This window comes from Pomacea canaliculata, linkage group LG9, assembly GCF_003073045.1.
Source record: "Pomacea canaliculata isolate SZHN2017 linkage group LG9, ASM307304v1, whole genome shotgun sequence".
NCBI classification, from domain to species: domain Eukaryota; kingdom Metazoa; phylum Mollusca; class Gastropoda; order Architaenioglossa; family Ampullariidae; genus Pomacea; species Pomacea canaliculata.
In genome coordinates, this window is record NC_037598.1 from 5,201,797 (window position 1) to 5,225,668 (window position 23,872).

At 36.6% G+C, this 23,872-nt stretch overlaps 2 protein-coding genes across 4 annotated transcripts; one reads left to right on the plus strand and one right to left on the minus strand.

The window, feature by feature from the left end:
• Window positions 1-830: 830 nt before the first annotated feature.
• Window positions 831-11,143, minus strand: LOC112571601 (transmembrane protein adipocyte-associated 1 homolog). 2 transcript variants are annotated; one of them, XM_025250720.1, is made up of 12 exons: window positions 11,071-11,143; window positions 10,842-10,978; window positions 10,475-10,704; window positions 9,871-10,003; window positions 9,545-9,634; window positions 8,328-8,400; window positions 7,514-7,593; window positions 6,971-7,102; window positions 6,634-6,694; window positions 6,242-6,344; window positions 5,819-5,899; window positions 831-5,266 (listed from the first exon to the last, which is right to left on the minus strand). In XM_025250720.1, exons 3-12 carry the CDS (start codon window positions 10,660-10,662, stop codon window positions 5,011-5,013), a joined length of 1,197 nt encoding a protein of 398 aa, XP_025106505.1. In that variant the 5' UTR covers window positions 10,663-10,704; window positions 10,842-10,978; window positions 11,071-11,143; the 3' UTR covers window positions 831-5,010. The 2 variants fall into 2 exon arrangements, with proteins under 2 accessions (XP_025106505.1, XP_025106504.1); XM_025250719.1 differs by having other exon boundaries at window positions 831-5,314; window positions 11,071-11,141.
• A 146-nt stretch (window positions 11,144-11,289) lies between these two features.
• Window positions 11,290-21,812, plus strand: LOC112571600. 2 transcript variants are annotated; one of them, XM_025250717.1, is made up of 12 exons: window positions 11,290-11,450; window positions 12,712-12,832; window positions 13,194-13,245; window positions 13,910-13,994; window positions 14,352-14,420; window positions 14,814-14,869; window positions 15,025-15,126; window positions 15,970-16,183; window positions 16,665-16,769; window positions 17,252-17,560; window positions 17,756-17,879; window positions 18,169-21,812. In XM_025250717.1, the coding sequence occupies exons 1-12, from the start codon at window positions 11,448-11,450 to the stop codon at window positions 20,127-20,129; spliced, it is 3,201 nt and encodes a 1,066-aa protein (XP_025106502.1). In that variant the 5' UTR covers window positions 11,290-11,447; the 3' UTR covers window positions 20,130-21,812. The 2 variants fall into 2 exon arrangements, with proteins under 2 accessions (XP_025106502.1, XP_025106503.1); XM_025250718.1 differs by having other exon boundaries at window positions 11,290-12,832.
• The last annotated feature ends 2,060 nt before the right edge of the window (window positions 21,813-23,872 follow it).

Sequence of the window (23,872 nt, forward strand, 5' to 3'; positions counted from 1 at the left end):
TAGACCTGAAGCCATGGCCTACTGCCCTGCCTGTGTGTCAAACAATTAATGTGCGTGTATGTGTGTATAGTGCAACCTCACGTGGTCTGCTGCTCCAAGATGACAGTGTTACCTGACAGTGCAGGTGGCATTCCACTTGCGCACTGAAGCTTGTCGAAATGCGTCAGTCAACACGAAGGTGTCATTGCAAGGGGAGTTAGCCCTCGAGCCACGTGTCCTTGATGAGGACTTTGTTCGGATCCCTCTACCTTTCGTTTTATGTCAGTCAAGTTGGTAATAACGGTCAGCGAGCTCCTCAGAACTGCCAGTTCATGGAGCAGACTTAAAATATTGGCCAAAGTAAAGGATTTCCATAGGTTTGATTGGCCGACCTCTAAGGATTAAAATGTGCAATATTTAACTAGAGCATGGTCTTCCCTTCTGAATAGTACTGCCCCCTCTACCACATGCATTACTAAAAGTAATTAATTTTCAGAGGTCACTCTTTAGTTTGGAGGTTATAATTTACTGAGCTGTGGAGCAGAATGTTGTTGGTATTCCTTTTTTGGTTCGAGGTTTACTCCAAACTGTGGCCGAAGACTCCTTCCCCCTAATCACCCAGTAGCTATTCAGAAAAAAATGGACCCGATTTATCAGAGGAAGTAAATGTATTGGAAGGAAAGTTTAGTTCCCCCTTCCACATGCCATGCCCTAGTCATGATGAAACACTTATGTTTAACGCTTCTTTGCCAATAGGCTGTGAGACTCATTTGCCTAAAGTCCTCACTTTGTTTGGTTTTGAAATTTCACTTCTTTCATAGTTTTGAAAGGCCTTCGAGACATTCACAATGGAAAAGTTCAAAGCTTTATTTTTCTTGATCTTCTTCAGACATCATATTCAAGAAGTTGCCAAGCTAAATTAAAGCATTGCTATATAATAAGCAACATTACATGAACGTTCTTGCTCTTTTAAAAGCACTCTTCTTTAAAGGAAACAGTTAAACTGACAATTTCCTTGAGGTTATTCATTTGCAACTTGGTGAAAGATACTTAACAGAATGAACATTACAGTAGCAGAGATGGCATTTTGTTAGGTTACAGGAATGTAAAGCAGCAAAGACTGCTCATCTCAAGTCTTTTTGTAGTGTTTGCTGAAGCACAAATTAAGTGTACCACATAAACAGTTCTCAGTTCTTGTAGCTGATGCTAAACTGTAGCTTGGAGTAAAACACAGAGGAAGTGAAGCAAGTCAAGGATGTCTTCATACTTAAATTTCATGTCTACCTGCTCAGGTATGGGAAAGTGAGAATCCACCTTAATTTTGGGAAGTCCATTTCACAACTATAACGACCATTTTCTTCTTGGAATAGAAATATGCAAGCTTCTATTAATTTGCGCTAAACACGACACTAAGCTTCAGCCACCAAAATGAGGAATAAGCAAACTGCTCAGGGCAACAAAATCCATGCACTCCAGATAACTAAAACACTACCTCCACTCCTGGATTCTTACATTTTTGTCATTATATATCCTGGGACTTTTATAGCTGCAGATATAAATAATGAATGGACTACGTGTTAACATATGGATTAGTCTCATCATAATCACATAGTCTTTGATTACTTCTCTGACCTTCACACATTTGACTTCACCACAAGCATTTGTGATCTTCAAAGAGATGTTTGTGATCTTTGCAAATTTATGATTATGGCATATTGTTATAATTTCCTGTAACTTTAAAAGCAGTTAAATATTCATTTATAGTTATGTCATTTATTAATGATAATTGTAACATTTTTTCAATATATTGTGATAGACACAAATAATGAGCCTCTCAAAGCTTTTCATTTCCCTCTCCCACATGAAAGTAAGTCTGCATTTTCTTAGCCGTTAATGCCATTTCCCTCTTTTAGGATAATTTAACAAGAGAACATTGAAAGATCCTCAATGCTATAGTATATGTACATGGTGATATCAGTATTACTTTTGTAAATGCCAACACAACCACTGTTCACCCAGTCACTAAGCATACATTTTGTTTAGATGGCCTATGAATTGAACCTTGTCGGATTACAGAATTCTCTGTACATAATGATAGCAGCTATAGGATTAACTAAAATTTTGTTTTGAAATTAAAATTAGTAAAAAAAATCTCATACCTGTAAAAGAATCATGTTAATCACATATGAATGTAGAAAAATCACCAGGATTTTCAATAATTTTGATAACATTTCATTAAGCATCTGTAGTGTTTATGATTGATAAATATAGAATATACTACAAAAATGAACATTATTGAAATATAACAAACAGGAAAATGAAAGATATTTACCATTTGCATGCATATTTTCCACCAGATTCTGCTCTGCCAATAAATTATTGTGATAACACCACCAGCAGAAATACAAATTACAAATAACATGCAATATATTTTTTAAAAAACCCAGCCTTTAACAAATTAAGAAACCAATACAGAACATGATAACCATGATACAAGAGGAATCCACAGAATGGACAATGAGACACATAAGGAATGGGCACAGGCACAGGATAATTAGTGATGCTGAGAACAGACCACCAAGACGAATGATGGCAGTAAGATATGAAAAAATAAACATAAAAAGACAGGGGCATATTTTCTCAATATGAAATGATATGATAACAACAATGAAAAAAATAAGTGTAGTGTTCCAAATACAATAATGACTGAACACAATTAAGAAAAGCAAAAAAAAAAAAAAATTAAGTACACGTTTGAAAAAAACGCCAGATCCAATTTTTGCTTCAACTGAGTGAAGCAGGGAACCATATAAAAGATTACGTGCTATTACCATGCCACTAAAAGGCTGACTAGATGCACTGAAGCAGCTAACCTGTAAAGCTGAAGCTCCATCAGCCAGAGTGTGGAGAAAGTGATATTTAAACTTCATCAACAAGCATCATGTGAATGCTAACCTCACTTTAGGTGACAGAAAGTGGGAGTTCTGAGGATCTGGCTGCAAATGACTTCGACACATGAAACTTTACTAACGCCTGCTAGAAATTTGTAGGCAGGATACATTCCACCATGTTCTACTTCCCCGTCTCCATCATTTTTAAATCCCATGATGAGATGCAAAGATAAATAATCGACAGATGAATCATGAAAATTTTAACTCTGAAAGAGCACACAAGGCTGATTCACTCAGTACAAGATGTGCTTCAAACCCAGTTGGATCATTTTAGAGGTCCTGGTATACAAGAAAATACTTTTTATCATGTGGTCATGGTGCATTTGTGGAGGTATAAAAATTTCAAAGTTACACCAAAACCTTTCACACTAAAGAGGAACTGCAACATTTAGCTGCCATACCCTCCTTGCTATCAGGTCTTCATAGAGCAATACAAAACTGGTGATATTTTGGCAAGTGTGTTTACAAAATAACTGTAGTCCTAGACATGTCTAATACCACATTACCCTTTTGCTGTAAGACCTTTTATTACAGAAATTGGAAAAAAAGTAGCTAAATATAGCACAACACTGATTACAGGGCAAAAAAAAACAACAAACTCTTCTGACCTGTAAAAAACATGTAGTCTCCTCACCTTTTAGTCATGGGGGAGTGAAGTGTTAAAGACAACACTAATATCAGGACCAGCCTTTTTGCAAGGACAGTGCTCATTCTCTCTACTTGCCTTTCCTTTTATAGCTTTCTAAAGGAGTTAGGCACCCATCTAATAAATTCATCAACTCAGAGAGAGGAAAGTACATTGAACTACACAGGTGTTGCACCAGCTAGTGTACATGTCTTCGGCCTTGCCAATACACTAACCTCTATGTTAGCCACTTCCCATAGTTCAAAAGATCCAAAACCAGACTGTGAGTGGGTGGGTTGTGGGTGGAGGGACGAGGAGGAAATAAGAAAAACTTTAGCCTTATATCCATTTTAGCCTCATTAGGATGAAATATACAGAAACTTGTATTTGCAGGCAAGGGAAGAGTTGGGCAGCTTACAAAAACTGTGAGAGATTTATATGCAAAGTGTAAGACTGACAGGAAGTAAAGAAGTGATTGCAACTGAATTCCTCTGCTTTCTCTAATGAGAAACAGCAAAATTAAGACATAAACACTCTTGAAACTGTAGTGCCAGTTCTGCCAGAATTCTGAGGTTTTTTAATGGTTTACACAATAGGTAAGAAACTGGAGTCAACTCATTTCTTTGATGCAGCTTTTGGTGAAAATTTTGAGTTGTAGATGCCCTTTCTATGTCAACATTAATCATAGATTTCAAAAATTTTTTTAAATGTAATTAAAAAAGTTTCCAAATAAAAATGTTTGAAATGCTCAGGATATGCTGGAATGATATCAGAGGGAAATTAGCCAGCAGCATATTAAAGTATGATAAAAAGAAGAAAACCGCTGGCAAAGAATTTCTGATATGGGTCCAGTAAACAAAAAGCAGTCTTACACAAACATTTTACGTACATGTTTCATGTATCACAATCAGAAGGCCATTTCACAGAACAGCATGTAAGGAAATTTCTACCACTTTTGACATCAGAGTGGATAATATGCATGTAAAATGTTACTGACATTTCCTACCAAGACACACTTTAAAATGCAATACTGAGTTTACACAAGAGACAACATCTGATTTCATCTTGTTAACACCAGGAACACTATAGTATGATCCTAAGAAAAGCAGTTTATGCAAGGTGTGATACTGCAATGCACCTTTTCTGCTTTGAGACCGCTTACTTTTTATTATGCTGTTCTTATGAATCATCCACATTTCCCCTTTCACCTCTGTACAGTGCAAAAGCGTGTGCTGTTCAAAACCATGCCACACTAGATCAATATATCAAGATCTTAGATTAATGACTTATCCTCCACAGAACTATGCTGAACAAATGACTCATCGCTATGTCCTGTATTTTAAATAGGATTTACAGGATACCTACAGGATCAGTAAACAAATGACTCTGTTTCATGAGTACTTGCGCAGTACTTAAATGCAAACAGTCCCAATATAGACCTGCAGGTTGCTTTTTTCAGGTAGAGATGTGGTAATAATCACTGTTGATGCTCGGCTGAGGAGAATTAGTGGTATGTGAATGATGTGGAAGTACCGCAGATGAATGGTTGGCCTGGTGGTCAAACTGTGTGGAGTGGACAAAGTTGTCAACCACCATGGCATCAGCCTCAGTCTTAGCAAACGGTGTCTGGTATGGCAAACTGAGTTGGTCATCATCCAGAACTTCATCCACCTGGTGCTTGTAGGAGAAAAAGATGCCAGCCTGGTTTGCTCTGAAACAGCATTGATACAAACGGACAAACACAGACGAACCAGATGGACTGGATGAATGAACAGAGGGAAGGTCACACAAAGTGAATGGACAGAACAAACAAATGGACATTTTAAGAAATTTCTTGCTCATGTTAAGTTTGTAACCTAATCAAATTTCACTAACAGCATAAAATATGTCATTTTCTTTTTGCATGCAACAATATCAAATGTAGATATAACTAATATATCTTTTCCTCTCTTGCAATGTATACCAATACTCATTACTAAATATAGCCTAACATTTACTGACACACAACCATAACAAAATGTTGAGAGCTGAAAATGTTCAACTTTTGTACTTAATAATCGCAAAAATGTTGACATTCATGTCAGTAAAGTTATGTGGATTCAAATATACTGTCACATCAATCAAACACTACTCTTGTTACTTTTTGAGATAATTTATTTTAAAAAACCCATATATGCTATATTTGTATAGATAAAATTATTTGTGTTAATATTCTTTTAAATATGTATTACATTTACAAAATAATGAAACTGATTTTACTCACTTCAAGAACTTCCACAGAAAAGTTCCATAAACCATTGGGGCAAAAATTGTGAAGTACAGATAAGTTGTCACATCAATCACACTGAAATGCAAAAATATAAATACATTTTTATTCCGATTTGTGAGTAAAATTATAAACAACTGCTGTTATTTATTTGTTAGGATTTAACTTCTCTCTGAGTTTGGCATTAAATGTTCAAAAGTCAACAAGCTTCACAATTCTTGTCAAATAAATGAAAACTAATGTTTAAAAGCTTAAAAATAAGAGCTGACAGTTCTATGCATTAGGAAACATTTTTCCCATTTAGCCTAGAAGGCAGAAAAGTGTTTGTGGCATTCGAATCCTTTAAATGACAATTTTCTTTACCCCTTCACTCTCAATTAGAAACAAATAAATCAAAGTGACATAAACAACTCTTCTCACCAAAGGCTGTTGTTAACACCGTAATACAAGAGAAGACTGCCCACAGCCTGTGTCAGATTCAGTGTTGCCAGGAATCCCACATAATAGTAGAAAGTACGTTTTGCTGGTGATAAATTATAGAGATTTTTCATGCAGACAAATTTCAGTAAGTAGATCAAATAATGAGACTAATGAAATTCCAGAAGTAAATAAAATAATACTGAGACTAAAAGAGGTATAGTCTTTGCTCTCTTAATATCAAAAACAACAAAACATTTCAGCAGCACTCTCACTCTCACGGATTCATGCACAAATGCAAACACATGGAAAGTTGTGCACGCACATATCCATATCTACAGAGAAAAAATCAACTACTCCCCAAAAAACACAAACAAATAAAACAAACTACTTACTTGGCAAAGTAAATCGGTGTCTTAATGATGTCAGTGGCAAGACTAGGATGATCATATACACCTGCAAGCAAATTAACATAAAACTTAAAAAGGTGCAAACTTACGAGATGTTAAAATATTTTGAAATATTTTTGTCACTCCATTCATCCTGTAAAAAAAAAAAAAATGCTCAAAATGTATATTTATAAAACTTTTAACAAAATATTGAAACCCTGTACATACAGACTATATCTCTCTGTCTCTCTCTTTCTCTCTCAAACAGTCAAATTAAATAACTAAACTAAATGTGTCCCAAGTAAACAACAAGCAAAAGGACAAGATGGTAAAATGTACTAACCACAAAAAAAAGAGCAGAGCTTGAACACAGGAAGATCATTCCACCATGGGCAAAAATGTCATAGTTCTCTGTTGTGTTATCTGTGTGTCTAACACTGACTATCAAATGTGGGTTTTTCAGCTCAAGTGTACCCTAATGACAGCCAACATCCATAGAACCAATGACTTATGAACAATTCGCCCACGACAGTGTGTAACAATAAAGTTAAAGACAATTTAAGTAATTATGGTAAGCTTTAAGTTTATTTAAAATAATCCTGTGCTTCATACAAATCTGTTAAAATGGAAAAATGAATGTTAAAATGGAGCCAGAAACAACAATAAGAAATTTCACCACTCTTTTAGCATTAAAAAAAAACCAAAGAAACAAAAAGCAAATTCACCTTATTTGTTTGAAGCATCTTCATTGTATTTTATATCTCTTGATACTTGTACTTAAGATTCTGGAGAACAGTGTGGAGTTCCCAAAACTCACAAACAAATCCAGAAAATGCAAATACATTCAACTTACATAAATATGGCAATGTTATAAAACAGATCCAACCTGAATAAAGGAGTACGCAAGGGCAAAAAGAGAAGTGCAGATAAGAACGCGCCTGATGCTTGTCCTGCTGTCTAGGTGACCTGCAAAAAGAATATGCTTTAGAAAAGTAGATTTTACCCTCATGTTAACTCTCTCTTTCTTTCAGGATTGTTATCAAGACCAGTGATCAGAAATTATGTCCAAAGAATGCCATAAACTCTATTGATCTCAGACTACATTTACATAGCTTCCCAATGCTGGTATTCAAAGCACCCTCAGTAATTTAGATTAGGTGTCTTGCCCATAAAATCACATGCCCAAAGACATGTAACTAAACCTGTTGCTATGGATTATAGCTACCCATTCTGTAGTGATAATGAAGAGTCAGATCTGTATTTTAGTTTTGTTTGACCAGCATATGCTAGTATTCGAAAAACATTTCATGCCCATTTAGTTCTGTACTGGCCATGTAGTTTTAAGTTAGCTTAGCTATTTAGCAAAAATCCTGTTCAACTGACTGCTATTTGATCTTAAAACATTTCAAATTTGTATGGATGTTTCTTAAATGAAAGTATCGTCAACTGGATTGTACAATAAAATGTAAATGCAGTTGTTTGCATGCTATGCATTCACTGGTGATTCTAGGCTATTCATGACTTAAGAGAATAGCTCTTTATGTATATATAAAACCTCTTAGCCCTTAAAATGAGTGGATGGCCTAATCAATAAATTTTGTTCTTTCATTTGTTTTCTCTTTCTCACACACACATACAGATAGATCATGGGTCAGGTCTTTCCAACTTTCATGTACTATATGTCCAACTTAAGCACCTACCAAAGTAAACACCAAAGATGACAACAGATGCTTCTGTTCCCAGCAGAAAGAATCGAAGGATAAGCCACAGCATCTAGAAGCATAAAAATGTCCAATTATGTTCTTATTTTAACTTCTTTATAAGCAACTGAAAGTATAATTTATCTCATAAAATATTACACATTTTCAAAAGGTTTAAGAAAGCTTCCAATAAAAATGATCAAAGTACAAAGTTTTCTTTTATTCCTGTCAAATAAATTCAACTTTTAAACAGCCTTTGAATCACATGCAAATCCACACTGTTTGATCCAAATCTTCCAAAAATATTCCCACTAGTTATGGCTCAGTCATGTGCTATGTGTATATTGTTCCGGACCATATTAATTTCTTTATGTTTATCTTATCATTTCCAAGATGTAACTCAATGCTTCTAATGGAATTTGTAATGTGACACAGTACTGATGTGAGAAAGATACAGGAAGAGAATGGGAAATGTGACGTTTAAAATATCCTGCACCCTTTGCTGAACATCAGCTTCATGTTAGGGAAGGAACAACAAAAGTATAAGTGTTTCACTATTTTGATTCAATAATGTCGAGTATGAATAAGCTGGACTCAAATGAAGCAACAGGTCAAATGTTTGACAATAAAATCATAAGTGGAAGAGTCATGGAAGAAATCAAACCAAGTGAAGCTGGGCACCCTGTCTAGCTACTAATAAAGATCTTCAAAAATGTTTGTAGAAGAATTTTAGCGACACCAAATAAGTATATAATCCATACAGCTTTCTACCATAGGGTGTGAAAAATGCACAAAAAGGATGCTACATAAACATATACTCTAAGCAACAACTGGTTGCTGGATTTATTTTCAGTCACATTTTAGTTTGCAGCTGTCAATGAAAAGAATGGCTTATCTTGAAAAACAACGCAAAAGGTTTACAACCAGCAATCAAAACTTTTAGACAGCAAGAAAAAGTAACCCCAATCATACACTAAGACATCTCTCAACAGGATTACATTCTTAGACTTTACAAAATGTAACTTGCTCTAAGTTTGGGTTCATCAAACACTAACAAGTTCTGTGCAGTTAATGGCTTTATTATCTGCAAATGTTTACTAGTATTTAAAATGGATGAAAAAAGATCCCTTTTAAAATCAACTTAACTAGCAATAAATAATAACAAAAATATGAAAGTTTACAAGTAAAAATATTTAGTAAAATCAAATATTGTTAACCTTGTCTGCCATTTCGCCTGCCACCTCAGATGCATCTACTGTCATGGAAACTATGCACCGCAAGACACCAATGACTGATACAATCAATACCTGAAATCATGCATTGAGATTTCATAAATATCACAGGGGAAGGTACAACATGCACATACATGAACCTGCATCCACATATAAACACACACACACACACTCTCTTTCTCTCTATTACTGGTCATGTCTGTTTTAATATGATGGTTTAGATGCACCAGATGACTGAATTTACCTTAAATCTACTTCAGCACTTGAAATATCATTAAAAAACTCAATTCATTTTTGTCAGCATAACTCACCAATCCAATAAATGCTGTAAATATAGGGCTGCTGCTTGCTCGAAGCTTGTCAATGTTGCTGCCAAGCCTCCATAGTAGGAACACCAAGAACAAGGCATTAGGCACAAGGATCATCACATCCCAGATTTGAACTCTGTCACAAACAAATCATTTGCAACATATGTAACATTCTGTTTAATATTATGTAATTGTCAAGCTCTGTATGGTGTTATGACTGCTCCTTAATTTAATAAAAAAGATCATGATATAATTCTTCCTGAGAGCCAAGTTTGCATTATGTTTTTTAGTCTTAGTATGTTTGTTCTGTTTCTAAAAATTGTTTTTCTAATTTAAAAAAAAAAACTTAGTTGAATGATCAGTTTCAATATGTTTCTAACTTAGTAAATTTGTATGATACTGTGAACATTTTACGAGATTCGTCACTACAACTGAAATAACTGAATGCCAAATTAACAATATTGTTAATACACTTTATATTCTGCTAAAATAAACTTTGTGTGAAATTCCTTTCCATTTTCTGGGATTTCAGATTATCATATACAAGGTTCTCCATCATCAGTTTTTTCTTATTTTGAACAACACAACACAAGTATTTAGAGATTACCTCGAGTTACCAATATCTGAATACAAGATCCACTGGCATGGCGGCTCTGTAATAGGTACGAAAGGCAGGATCATGCCTGTTGTGATGGATTGAGGCAGAATATTTTGTGCCGAAGTAGGCAAGGTTGATACATTTGTATCTTCCATTCCTCGAGGATCTTCTGCATATCTTATAACTGAATCTGCCATGCCGGTCAGCAGTGCAATTTCGAAAGTCGTAATGTTACAGCTCTGTCAGATGTTAAAAGAAAACAAATTGTTCACTTCTCTCCTTCCAAAAATATAAATAAGCAAAACGTTTCAGATTCAATCCTTACATCACTTCTCTGTATTTTCGTCGAATAATATGAAATACATGCCGTTCTTACTCGTGCATGGGTCTGTTCCTGAACACAAACAAGAACGCCCCTCTAAATCACTTGAACGCCTGTAGGTGTCATTCCGCATCCATAGCGACAGCTTGAGCACAGGCAAGTAGTTTATTCGTCTAGAACAGGAACTCTTTCTGGAAAAGTACATTAATAAAATGTGTTGACGAACTGTGATGATTCTAAAGACTAAACTTCAAATGTACTCTTGCTTATAAAACGAAATTACCGTCAGACTAACAGACGAGTTGTTTCCCAAGCCAGGAAATCCACAAGGGAAGTTACTCTAATTAGTGTCATATGACCGATGAGTAAGACGTTCAAATTCCGTTACGTCGCATGTTTTTTTTTTTTGTTTTTTTTTTTTGTTTTTGTTTTTTTGTTTGTTGCATAATTGTCTTAATAAGAATATTATAACATGTTTAAATATCTCAAGGTATTAAAATGAAGGACGTATTTGCCACAAGTAATATGGCTGCCATGTCGTATTCAGCTGATCGAGTGTTAAGCTGGTTCACCGGTCGGTGAATTGTTTCCCTAAAATGCAATAAAAAAAAACAAAAACAGAAAGGTGTAGTAGGATCATGGACATGGGGATCTACGTTCATGGTAGGATCGTGTTTGTAGGGGTGTATCGTTAACGAGAACGGGCGGAGGAGGACCTTATACCTAGAAGATTTGGGGAAATATCATCTTGCACTCAGCTTTACGCAGTCATTAGAAGAATTGGCACCCCTCTCCCATGCAGTTAGATTTTTAACGACGAACATATTTGGTTTATTACACAATATTTTGATCTTTGACCTAAACTGTTTGCAAATGTTTTCCAACCTTTAGACGCCACATTATGTTTTCAGAACCCACATGCATGGACAGCATGGTCAACTATAAATCGAACGTGATTAAATTTTCTTGTTTGAAGCTCCATGCAATTAAAAACGCTGGTTGTATATGTTAGTTTCGTGACAGATGCGCAATCACTTTTGATTCCCGAAAATAAATTAATTAATTTATTATGTTTACCAGGGATGTTCATTAATGTATTCCTGAATGTATAAATAGTATTGGGGAGATAACAAACGATACCGGAAAACGAAACTTTATGCACTGCATATGCGGGTTTTCTTTGGTCCCCAGTAATTTCACTCCCAACTTATAGCCACTGAAATCACCAAACAGCACTTTACACGTCCTAGCAGGGAAAGCTGCTTTTTATCTATAATTTTTTAAAACTTTATTCTGAACAATACATCCGTTTTAGCTAACGCAGTTTCCTATAGCCGTTCCTGACATTCGCGATATTTGAGGAAGAAACTTGCAAAGCAACACATATATATGTACTCACGCATAACACACGCGAGAACACACATGAACGCGAGTGCTTGCACACAGACGCACATACAACTAGGTTAATTGCTTAATGTATATACTGTCGATCGACCCTCGAGGATGTAACACAAACAGTTCGATCTCTATATATAGTTGCCGACTGGAAACCACCTTAGACGAAACTGCAATAATTAAATCTCATGATACTGGTTTCAGTTATCACAAGCTTAATTAATCGATTTCCTCAAGCCAGTCGAAGCACAATAGTGTGACAACCATTTGCATCTTTAGCTCGTGGTCACATTTAGCCGAGTGTAGACTGGCACCGCGCAAAAAATTTTTTTGATCATCGAGAGCTAGCACTGGCCCCGGAGCAGACAACCTTTCCCTGATCTTCTTGAAAACAGTAGTACAGTCCCTTAGATCAAGGGGAGTAACTCGCAAATCCTCCCATTATGTTGTGTTTTCATTAACAAGTGATGGTCATGCTTACGTTTCTAAAGTACCAGCCGGATAATTACCTGAGTTTTTTTCCTGCAAGAAAAACATCAAAATGAGCAGTTTCGAAGGGCGTATGAAAGAATATCGTCTGATTTCAATCGACAGATTCGACAAAGACAACTTGAATTCAACTGTTTTCTTCTTATCGCATTGCCATCGAGGTATGTAACACAATCCTGGTATTGTTTTTTCACGGTCCATTTTCAGGGATATACGGAGTTTTAAAATATTATACTTTTATGTGTCGCCCAATTTATCCATAATCATTTAATATCAGAGCGTAAGTTATCTTTTGATCACAGTATATAAACATAAAAGCAAAATTCTCCGAATTAAGTAACTAATTGTCATAGCTATAATAAAACTATTACCAGCACTGCGTATATAAATTCATTAGTACCGTCATACGAATGGGTGAACGAACGGGCAAGGAGAAGATGATTATTTTACAGCAGGCTCAGAGGCTTTTGTTTGTTTGTTTGTTTGTTTGTTTTTAAGCACTTTTCCAATCTTCATTTTCAGATCATATGGTTGGTTTGAACCACCAACGCTTTTTTAGACATTTACAAGAGCAGTAAGTATATGTATTTCGCATTAACTTTCATGTTTTACCTTCCAAGATCACATTTACGTTGATAGAAAAAGAGGAAAGTGCCAAATGTTATAAAGTGTGTTAAAAAAGAATGACGAAGCACAGTACCAAAGAGCAATCCATAACTTAGTTGACATCCTCATCTCAATACCATTTATACTCTGACCCTCAGGTCAGTCATCCTTCCTCCAGGCTGGTTGAATAATGAAGTCTCTTGTTTTACTTCACCTTTGTTTCAGCCACAATATAAGCTGAACTGTACCTATGTAATAAGGTTACATGAAATTAAACATTGTTTAATATCAATTTTTCAAACAGACAAAAGCAATAATTTACTATCTGAAAAAAGTTGATTACACATCGCAGACATAAAAAATATGTTGTAGTTTTCACACCTTAATGAAAAGGTACAATTTTCACTTCCCATACATAATTTGACTTGGCAGCTCTCATGGCTCAACAGGAAGTGCAAAACTTTCCAGGTGGGTGGAATATATAGGACCAGCTACTCTTCTATCGTGTAGTAGATGATAGCATAATACTCAGTAATTAACATTTTCACAAATCTTTTGCTTCAACTCTGAAAGAGTTAGCCAGACTCGAGCATTCAAATTTGAAGGTCTGAATATATCTATTTTCATTGCAGCAATGATGTATTTCTGTATTGTTCAGAAGTCACAAAACTTCTCCTTCTGTCAGAAAACACCTACAAGCCTCTGGAAAAGTTTATTGTAAGTAAAATCATTGGATTCAGTTATTAGTTTTTAGAATACTTTCTATGTTCACTGTCGTCATTATAGTAATCATGGCCACTACCAACACAAGGATCAGCTACACGTACGAGCATTAACCTTTGCATTTTTATTTTCTTCATTTTTGACATAAAAATAATATTTAACAGCAAGAATTTAACCAAACCAGTGCATAATGACAAGTTTTCTTCAGGTTTCTTGTGAATTAAACCAAGACTGACTCATGTACATAAACAAGGTTTAACTTTGAGTAGCAATTATGCTACAACCAGATAAGTGAGGTGGTGGTGGGGTGAAACTTTTTAATTTTCTGGTATTTCTGTTTAATATGAGCAGAGAGTGCTGGAGATTGGAAAGACAACAACAGTGACTATACCAGATGCTGTACACTTAGACACAAAGCAGGTAATTTGCCATGTGCTTAGCAGAATTCATTTTTTTTTTTTTTGGTTAGCAAATTGTAAATAGAGTTGCAACTCCGAGCATACAGGAATTATACTTTCATCATAAAGAATATATTGTGATTACAGGCTGTGTCATAACATTTTTTAAATGTAAATGATGCAATATTTTAAACAATGTTATAATAACAAACTTTATCATGTTACACTCTAGTTCTCTGAGTATAGATTTTGTATCACATATCACTGTGTAAACATTCCCCTAGATGTTAGACTTCTCTACAATGTTATTTAAAAATACTTAACAGAAGGGGATTCAGTCAAAGTATGAAAGGTAAATCATCTGTGGGAAATTGTTAGTTTCTAACATCTGTTAATTTCTGTTTTCTTCTTTCAGTACAAGTCTTTAATGGTCACCGCATTGCCTGCAGGTCACTGTCCTGGCTCTGTCATGTGAGTTTGAAATGTGAGATGGGAGTCAAGGATGAGGTAGCTAACAAATGAACTAACAAAAAATTATGGTTTGTGCAGTAGTGTTTTTTTTTGTGGATAAAGATAAAATCAGTCAAACACTAGGGTCTTTTGAAGTATTTGCTGGAATGTTGTAGGCTCCTGTTCGAGGGACATGAAGGTACGGCCCTCTATACTGGTGACTTCAGGTGGGAAAAGAACTATGCTGTCACCCTTCCAGCCTTGTGTGTAAATGGCCAGTGAGTATTTCTTGTTTTTTATTTTTTATTTTTTTTCTTTGTTGTTGCAAGAAATAAAATAACTCTGCAATCATTCCTCCATCTCAAAGTTTAAAAGTTTTTAGTACTTCGTTTCAATATATGAGATTTATCCAAACACTATTACTATACACATGGTTTAGGTATATATTCAAACTGTTGACATTGACTGAAGGTCAAAAGCTGTTTAATATTTGTCTTCTAACATCTTTGACCCAACAGGAACAAACATCATAGATAATGTTTATTAGCTAAGCAGGAAAAAAAGTAAAGGTAATATCATGGGCAGTCCGTTGATGTACCATTTAGCACCTGTCACTAATACAGGATGGGCTGTCCTGGGTTCGGATCTTGTTTTGAGCATGCTGTTCTTTCTTTGCATGTGGCATCTGTTTGCAGGGTTGGCTGCTTTGTCATGATATAGCCTTAGTTGCTGGCTTGGCATAAAACACCAATTCCTCCACTTCCACCCCCTGCCCACCATCTTAAACTTTTGGTTGTTCAGGAGTGACCTGTTTGATCCTTACTTGGGCCTAGCTGTATTGTAAGAGTGATTTCCATCTCCTCTCCTCCTTTGTCTTTCCTTCCATAACCCTTTTTGAAGTCAGGTACCAAATTAATAGTTGTATCCTCTATGGCAAGTATGCTATGCTACCTTGGTGCAAAACCAGCAAGTGCATGGATGTTTCTAATCTTAGACATCTGGTGTTGTAATTACTCAACTGTCAATTTTCCATGGGAACAGAGTAAAAGGTTTGAAATTTTTTCGCCCTTAAGCCTTCATTCTTTTGGTTCTTTGATATCACATCATCATTTTTGTTTCAGCATGAAAGAAATTGACAGCATGTATGTTGATACTACATTCTGTATGCCAGAGGCTTTTTACATTCCTACACGTGATGAGTGTCTGTCTGCCACTGCATCCATTGTTCTGCCTTGGCTGCAGCAGTCTTCAAATCACTACGTTCATATTTCGTCAAAGACCAGGTATGGCCATGAACCACTCCTTGTTCACCTGGCTAAAGAAACAAACACGCAGGTGAGAATTGTGTTTATGCGAATACATATGTTTTAAAACATCATGATAGCAAATAGCCCAACTGTTAACTTGTAGCAAAAAGACAATAAATGTATTCAAATAGTTGTTTCTTTGGAAATAGTTTCCCTGTTCAGATTTTTTTTGTTTGTTTCCTAGAGATGCCATTGAGGTTATTAACAATTATTTTCATTATAGTGTGGTAGAGGCTGGCTAAGATGCCAGCTGAAGGCCAATTGTTCGGTAGCGTGGACAGGTAGTGCCACCCTTTTACAGTAGTTTTCCCTTAGAGTTTGCACCCATGAATCTTCATGGCCTTATAGCTCAATTGCACCGATATACCCATATTGAAGGAGCTATTCTATTGCTCAAATGTATCAATACACCCATATTGAATGAGTTAACCAAGTCTGTACTTAAATAAGAATTTTAAAAAATTTTCTCACTAATTTTCATTTAAAACATTTATTGTTTCATTATTCAGATTCACGTAGAGGAAAGCAAGTTTACGATTTATGAACAAATAGCAGAATTGAAAGGATTCTTCACAACGAATCCTTCTGCCAGAATACATGCCTGCACTTGGAAGGTACAAAACCCCTATGTGGACAGTATGTTCTGCTATTTCCATTTCTTAATAAAATTTATTCAGTGGTATTTACAGATGTCAACTGACAGTAATGTTCCCATAGCCTAGTGGCAGGAGTGGAAATTAAGGGCAAATTGATCACTGTGTCTTGGATCTTGTACAAGATGGAGCCCAACACTTTCTCCCCTTATTTAACTTAAAATATTGAATAAAGAGATTGTAAAAGTTTTACATGTTTATAAAGGTTCATATTGATTTTGATGTATCCACTATTTAGCTGATGACATTTTAAAGATTTAAAAAAGTTTAGTTTTGAATACTTCTTGAGAAAGTCTAGTTGGAGGAGCATGTTTGTGTGCATGTATTGATGCACGTGTGCATGCACATGCATGTGTAAGCTTTTTCACAGAAGTCTGTTAACATGTGAAGCTGTCTTTGTGAAGCATCATGTAATTTAACTGTACAGTTTGTCCTTCATTTAGATCAGGGAAGATGCCAGGTCAAGTCTTCCATGTGACTACAGGCCCTTACCCCAAAAAGACAATAGTAGTGAGGTGACATCATCAACAGTACCTTCAGTATTAGTAGTGAGACCTTCCACTATGTGGTTCACTGCGGAGCCTAAACGGCTGCAGGAATTGGTGGCATCACCAAATTCTACAGGCGGCATGCATCGTGTGTGCTATTCGTTCCACTCATCTTACAGTGAAGTGCGAGATCTAGTCAGCCTTTTACAGCCACGTCAGGTTTTTCCTAATGTTCTTCCAGCTTCTGATTCTACCTTTAAACAGGTGATTATGAAAGTTGTTATCTGTGTGTGGGTGTGTTTGCAGGTGCGCATGTGTGTGTTTTGTTTGTTTGTGTCTGTGTATGTGTGAACTCTGATAGCTGCTCTGTCTTTCATGCACCTCAACATTCTCTCTTCTCTCAGACCAGGTAGAGAGATTAAGTATTTCTGACATAAATACGACATGAATATTTTTCAGGTTACCAATCGTCTCCAAAGCTTTCTTACCTATGCCCACAAGCAGCACTTGCACTTGACAGAAGAGATGACAACCCCCCAACCCCTAGGTCTGCTCAAAAGGAAACGGAAAACCTCTTCTACTTGTAAGTGTTTGCTGACACAGCTGACACCTTCTCTTTCTCCATCTTCGGCCATTTGTTACTTCTACCCTTTTCACTTTGTTTGGTTAATTACAGTGACACAATACCATCTTCCAAAGAGGTTTTTTTTTTTATTTTGTTATTGTTCGACAGTATTATCTATTGAAAATATTTTTATTATGATTGTTGCATAACTTGATGCCATGAAAGCAGGCTTTTTTTGAGTTTAAAATGTTGAATAGTCAACACTTATTCATAAAATTTGTGTCATTTTATTTTTTTTGTTTAATAGGCCACAGCAGTGACTTAGATGGTTTGGTATTTAGCAGCCAAGAAAAGACAGACGTTTTTAAAACACATGTTGTGGCAAGTGAAAAAAATGCAGCATTCTCATCCCAAGATGACAATAAAATGGCTGTTGAAGCCATTGACAAAAGCTCGCAGAGTGACCTGCAAAGTTCTTATCAAGGTTCGTCGTGTCCTGACAGAGATATTGATCTGTTTGACAGCAGTGACCATTCAATAAATACCGATGAAAAGCAGCAGGACCCACCATTCATTGATGAGAATCCAAAGAAAGGAGAATTTACTAGTCCAGAGGAATTTGTTTTGACAAGATCCTATGTCAGTGGGGATGAGGATGTTCCGGAGGAAGATCGACTTTCATCTCCACAGTTTCTGCACCACTTATCGCAGGATGATGTTGTAGGGGGCAAGATTACAGGACCCAGTCCAGAACCAACTCGTGCAAGTTTAGATGAAAAACATCCGATGCAAGGGTGGATCAATGGCTGCTGCAAAAAACAGAAGCTACAAGATTTCATTGAGACTTCTGGACAAGACTGGAAGGGGAATATGCCCTCTTTTGAAGCTACTAAAGGTTTGCAAAGAGATTGCTCTTTTAAGGATGGCTCTGGAGATGTCGTTAAAGGCCAAGTACAGATGGCCAGTGGCAGTGACCTAAAAAACAGAAACAGTGGCTGTTTAGCTCTTTCTAAATCTGCTGAGTGTCAGAGCCTACCAAAACCAGTCTCAAAAGGGGTCTCTGACAAATTTCACAGTAGGAGTTGCCAAGACTTTCCTGAAACAGTTCAGGATGACAAAACAAGTGCAATTGAATGGATGAATGGCCAAAACATCAGACCAGTGTTGATCTCTAAAGAAGTGTCTGATAAAGAAAGTGAATTGGTGCCTTGCAACACCAAAGCACACCACAGGAGGAGCAAGAATGGTCCACCTTATACCACAGCCACTGAAAATACCCTAGCCACAACTGTAGACAGTTTACAAAGTTCTAGCAAAGTTGCTTCCGTGAGCTCAAATTCACAAAACATGGAGTCTAAAAGGTTGGGAAAATACCCTGGCAGCAATATTTTGAAAGAGAGGTTAGAAGGGCACCTTTTTGGAGGAAAAGATTCAGACAGAGATATTCCAAACAGTTGCATGAAAGCTGGAAGATGCAGTGTTGAGAAAAGTGCATTAGGAAAGCCATCACAGCACTTGGATATTGTTAGTTCATCCAGTTCACCATGCGAGGTAAATGACCCAGAGAAATCTCAGAGCCCAGTTATTTTTCCATTGTCTCTGCGCACCCATACAGCTGGAAAAATGGTGAAGAAAAAGGTCTTGGGTTCAGAGGTTATTAATTTAGATGAATCTCTTCATGATGCTGATGTTGAAGACAATGTTGATGAAGAACTGCCAAAATCAAAGACTGCACCAGGCGTTTCAGTGCAAGATGATGACATTCACGAAGTGATTGTTATCGATGATCACAGCTGTTCTCTCGATGGGTGCATCAAGCACATACCAAGATGTCGATGTTCCAAGGGAAATTTCACTAAAGCAAGACATTTTCCTAGCAACTGTTTTACACCCCATCAATCTTGTGTCCAGAGCACTGGTGGTACCTCAAAACAAGGACAGAATGAGAACCGCTTAAACAGTCCTCCACAGACGAAGCAATCTCAAACATCACAATCAAAGCAGAGTGGTAATAGTGGGCCTGTGCAGCGGGGACAAAGTTCTATTCAGGTCGACAGTGCCAGTGACAGTGAAGCCACTTTACCACCGCAAAGTCCTATTGCCATCATAGATTCAGACTCAAACAGTGATCTTGCTGCTGCAATCACCTGTAATCAGTGTTCATCCCAGCATGGCAGAACTGTTCAAATGCTTAGTAAAAATGTCCCCACAAAGTCACAGCAGCACTATTTCATTGATCTTACTGCAGACGATGGCTTCTTTGATTGATAGAATTGTGTTGGAGGTTTGGGAGGAGAGGAGGGTAGAAGTGTGCATGGAGCTGGGTATGCGTTTGTACTTGCATGTTTTCATGTATATATACATACTCATGTAGCTCTGCACAGGTCCTGCAAGGTATTTACCTTGTATTTTGTTTCCGAAATATTAAGTCATTGTGGAAGAAAAGCATATTGAACTTTGTGTAAAAAGTGATGCAGTATAAAAGAAAAGGGTTATACAGCAAACTTGTTATGCATACTAATGAAATCCGACGCAAACTGCAGCTTTATTTTGACCATTTCAATCTCCTTAAGAACTAGTCAAAAATAAAGCTTCAGTTTGTGTTGGATTTCAAGCTCCCCAAAGTATAGGGCTTGTTTATGTATTTAAGAACATCTGTGTTCAGGTTAATGAGATGCATTCTTGTATAAATTATTGTCCTGCTTTGTATAGTCTGTTTATACTTTGATAATAAATATATATTACAGATGTTTTTATATTGTGCCAAGATAATTAACTGGAAATTTACCCTGACAGATTTGGGAAATATCATTAGCCCTTATTTATTATGTGCTGGGTGCACTCACCTTCATCTTTGCCTTTTGGTGTAATCATTTAAGATGTTGAGTCAGCACATTTTCAGTATGATCACTTTTCATCTTTAGCCATTGTAATCGATTTATGCAACCTCAGCAAATAGACTTGTGTTCAGATCAAGCATATTTTGTATACACAACCTTTGGTTTCTTTTTCGTGCTTCAATTGTACAATTTTCCTCCAAGGTCAAGGTGCAATATTTTAGCAGATAACCTTTCTAGATTTTTAAAACTCCTTAACACTTTGGGATACTTTATTTAAGACCAGACCAGTTTTAATAATGTTGCAAATGCAAATTTGTATATTTGATCAATGAATTTAACTGTTAATTTTGTAAGAACTATATAATTATTGTAAATTAATTTTACTTATTTAAAAAAATAATGGGTTTCTATCAAAAGTTAAAATTTGCAACTTGTAAACCCACCCAATTTCATCTGATTTGAGTGTTTTTATGCTGTAATAAAATATTAAAATTTACAGTGACTTCTATATTTGACCATCTGCAATATCTGGCATTAAAATTAAAATGAACATATTGTACAACGATACATATTGAAAATATTTTTAATAAATCAAGCAATCAGTTTCTAATCAAAATTATGGAAGCTATGTTTGGGACCAAAATAAATTACAATTTAACCCTTAACATGCCAAATTACCTTTGTTGTCAGCATTGTTTACCAAGCTGGGGTCCTTGGAGGACCTCACTTTTTTAAAAACACTTCTCAGCTGTTAGTTGCAACAGATTATTCAAATTAGGTTTGGAGAGTTTCTGAAACAATATTTCAGCGATACAAGCATTTTTAGTGTCAAATATTTTGATTATTTCAACAGCAGTTAGACAATAAAATTCATGTTTTCTTCTCATAAGTAACTACATTTTTACATTAGATTAGTTGTTATAGTTAAAGCAGGATCACTAAAAGTCACCCTCAGTGGTCCTCCGAGGACCTCCCTTGGTATGTTAAGGGTCAAGAGCCACGAAATTTGCAATTTTGCTCCATCAGAGGCATGGATTTTGTGTGCATGTCTTACATGATATTAAATATTTGATCATTCAGTATTTTAATAAATTCAATCTTATCAAACATATTTGGTCATAATTTATATAGTATTCTTTTGTATAAATTGCAGATTTGAAAGATTATATGTGCTTTTTTGTTTTGACTCCTTTGCCCATGTACAGTATGAATGCATATTTTATGAGCTACTAAGGTGAAAAACAAAAACAAAAAAATAAAGTTCACTGATGGATTTATGATCTTGAAAAGCTGACTGACCCCTTCGCAGTGAGGCAAGGTTGTATGCTGTCGCTGAGAATCTTCCTGATCGTCATAGACTGGATCATGAGAAGAACAACTTCTAACAGCAACACGGGCGTTCAGTCGACCTTCGCCAGGCAACGTGAGGATCTCGACTTTGCGGATGACATCAGCCTGTTGTCCCACAAGCAGCAACACGCACAGACAAAGCTCACTCGGCTCGCAGAAGAAGCAGCAATGACTGGCCTGACCATCAACATTGAGAAGACGGAGGTAATGCAGGTCAACAACAAGCAAGTAGCCACACTCCAACTAGGGAATGTATTGCAGAGTCTGACCGCTTTACCTGCCTTGGCAGGATAGTCAGCAAAGATGGAGGTACAGATGAAGATGTAAGAAGCCGAATAAACAAAGCAAGGCTTGCATTTCACACCCTACGACCTATCTGGAACTCCAAGGCATTATTTCTATACACTAAGATGTGCATCTTCAAGGCAAACGTAAAGGCAGTCCTTCTGTTTGGATATGAGACATGGCGTGTAACAAACACCATCACCGACAAGATTTAGACATTTGTCAACAGATGTCTGCATCACATCCTCAACATCAGATGACTCGAGATCTCCAATATAGACTTGTGGGACAAAACCAACCAAAAACTTGCCAGCCAAGACATCAAGAAGCGGGAGTGGGGCTGGATCGGCAACACCTTGCGAAAGCCGGCTGACAATTTAACAAGACAAGCTCTGGGCTGGAACACACACGGGAGGACCAGGGTTGGGAGACCCAGACAGACGTGGAGGAGAGCGGTCCACAGCGAGGCAGAGGCAGGTGGCATCTCATGGTCCCAACTGGAGAGGGATGACCAGAACCGGATGTCTGTATACATAACTAAATGTCAGCACAACTCATTCATTCCACGTGCCATTCACTTGATAAGCTCTACTGGCCGTCATCTTGAACTAGCCTGAGGTGGCCTGGGGTCACCCACTGTATCTGTTTTTGCTGGGAATGTGTCCCATTCAGCTACAATCTTTCATCTGATTTTACTACAGAAAAGCAAAACCTATAATTCTGATAATTCCCACCATATAAATATTTTAAAAATTGTCTTTAAAACGGAGTATGACATATAGTTGTCTGTATTGTAGGTCAATAGATATAATTATTTTAAATACCAGTGGAAATGTCCATGTTGTCAATACACATGTTACTACAAACGCACTTAGAGACACTACCAATGTTAATGGTCTGAGAAAACTTTGCCCAACGTAACAGACGACAAAGCCTTCTAGTACCACGTGACTGACCCAGTAAACTGTTACATCTAACGTCGACGTGAAGAACGAATAAAGATTATTAAACAACAAAAATTAATTAAAATGTTTAGAATGGGAATGTGTTAGAAACAACATGTCAACACTAAAGTGTTTGATGGAGGTGCTGCCTGTGGTTGTTGTAATGTCACAGCTGTAGATGTGTCTGAGTACAGCTGATTGAACCAACACTACACCATCACGTGTGGTAACCTGTTTCTACAAGTTTCTGAGGTTTTTCTTATCACATTTTTCTCCTTCGGACACAGTCTAGTCGACAAGTTGTTTTCCCGCACAACCTAGTCCACAGATTTGTTTTACAGAACAACTCAGTTCAGTTCACAGATATTTTTGATGGCAATGTCCAATTCACAATTATATTCTTATAGTACAGTCAGTACACAAATCTTCTGAAAGACCTGTAGCAAAACAACTTTGTGAGGATGATAGCTCCAAGTACCCGAACAGTCGAAGTAAAATTAAACAGCAAGTTTCAATGTTCTCAAGAAACGTCTGCAGCCGCTCAGTAAAGTGAGATTTTCACAGCATTCTGTGGGTTTAACTTTCAAGCTAC

Excerpts from the sequence above, each read along its gene's own strand:
- LOC112571600 (XM_025250717.1), top strand. Across the intron at positions 12,833-13,193 it reads CTTATCGCATTGCCATCGAG|ATCATATGGTTGGTTTGAAC; the intron begins GTATGTAACACA and ends CTTCATTTTCAG. Across the intron at positions 17,880-18,168 it reads ACGGAAAACCTCTTCTACTT|GCCACAGCAGTGACTTAGAT; the intron begins GTAAGTGTTTGC and ends TTTGTTTAATAG.
- LOC112571601 (XM_025250719.1), bottom strand. The coding sequence starts at position 10,662 with ATGGCAGATTCAGTTATAAGATATGCAGAAGATCCTCGAGGAATGGAA. Across the intron at positions 6,695-6,970 it reads GCTCTGCTCTTTTTTTTGTG|GTGTATATGATCATCCTAGT; the intron begins GTTAGTACATTT and ends ATTTGCTTGCAG. Across the intron at positions 5,315-5,818 it reads TTTCTGTGGAAGTTCTTGAA|TCCATCTGGTTCGTCTGTGT; the intron begins GTGAGTAAAATC and ends TCATTCATCCAG.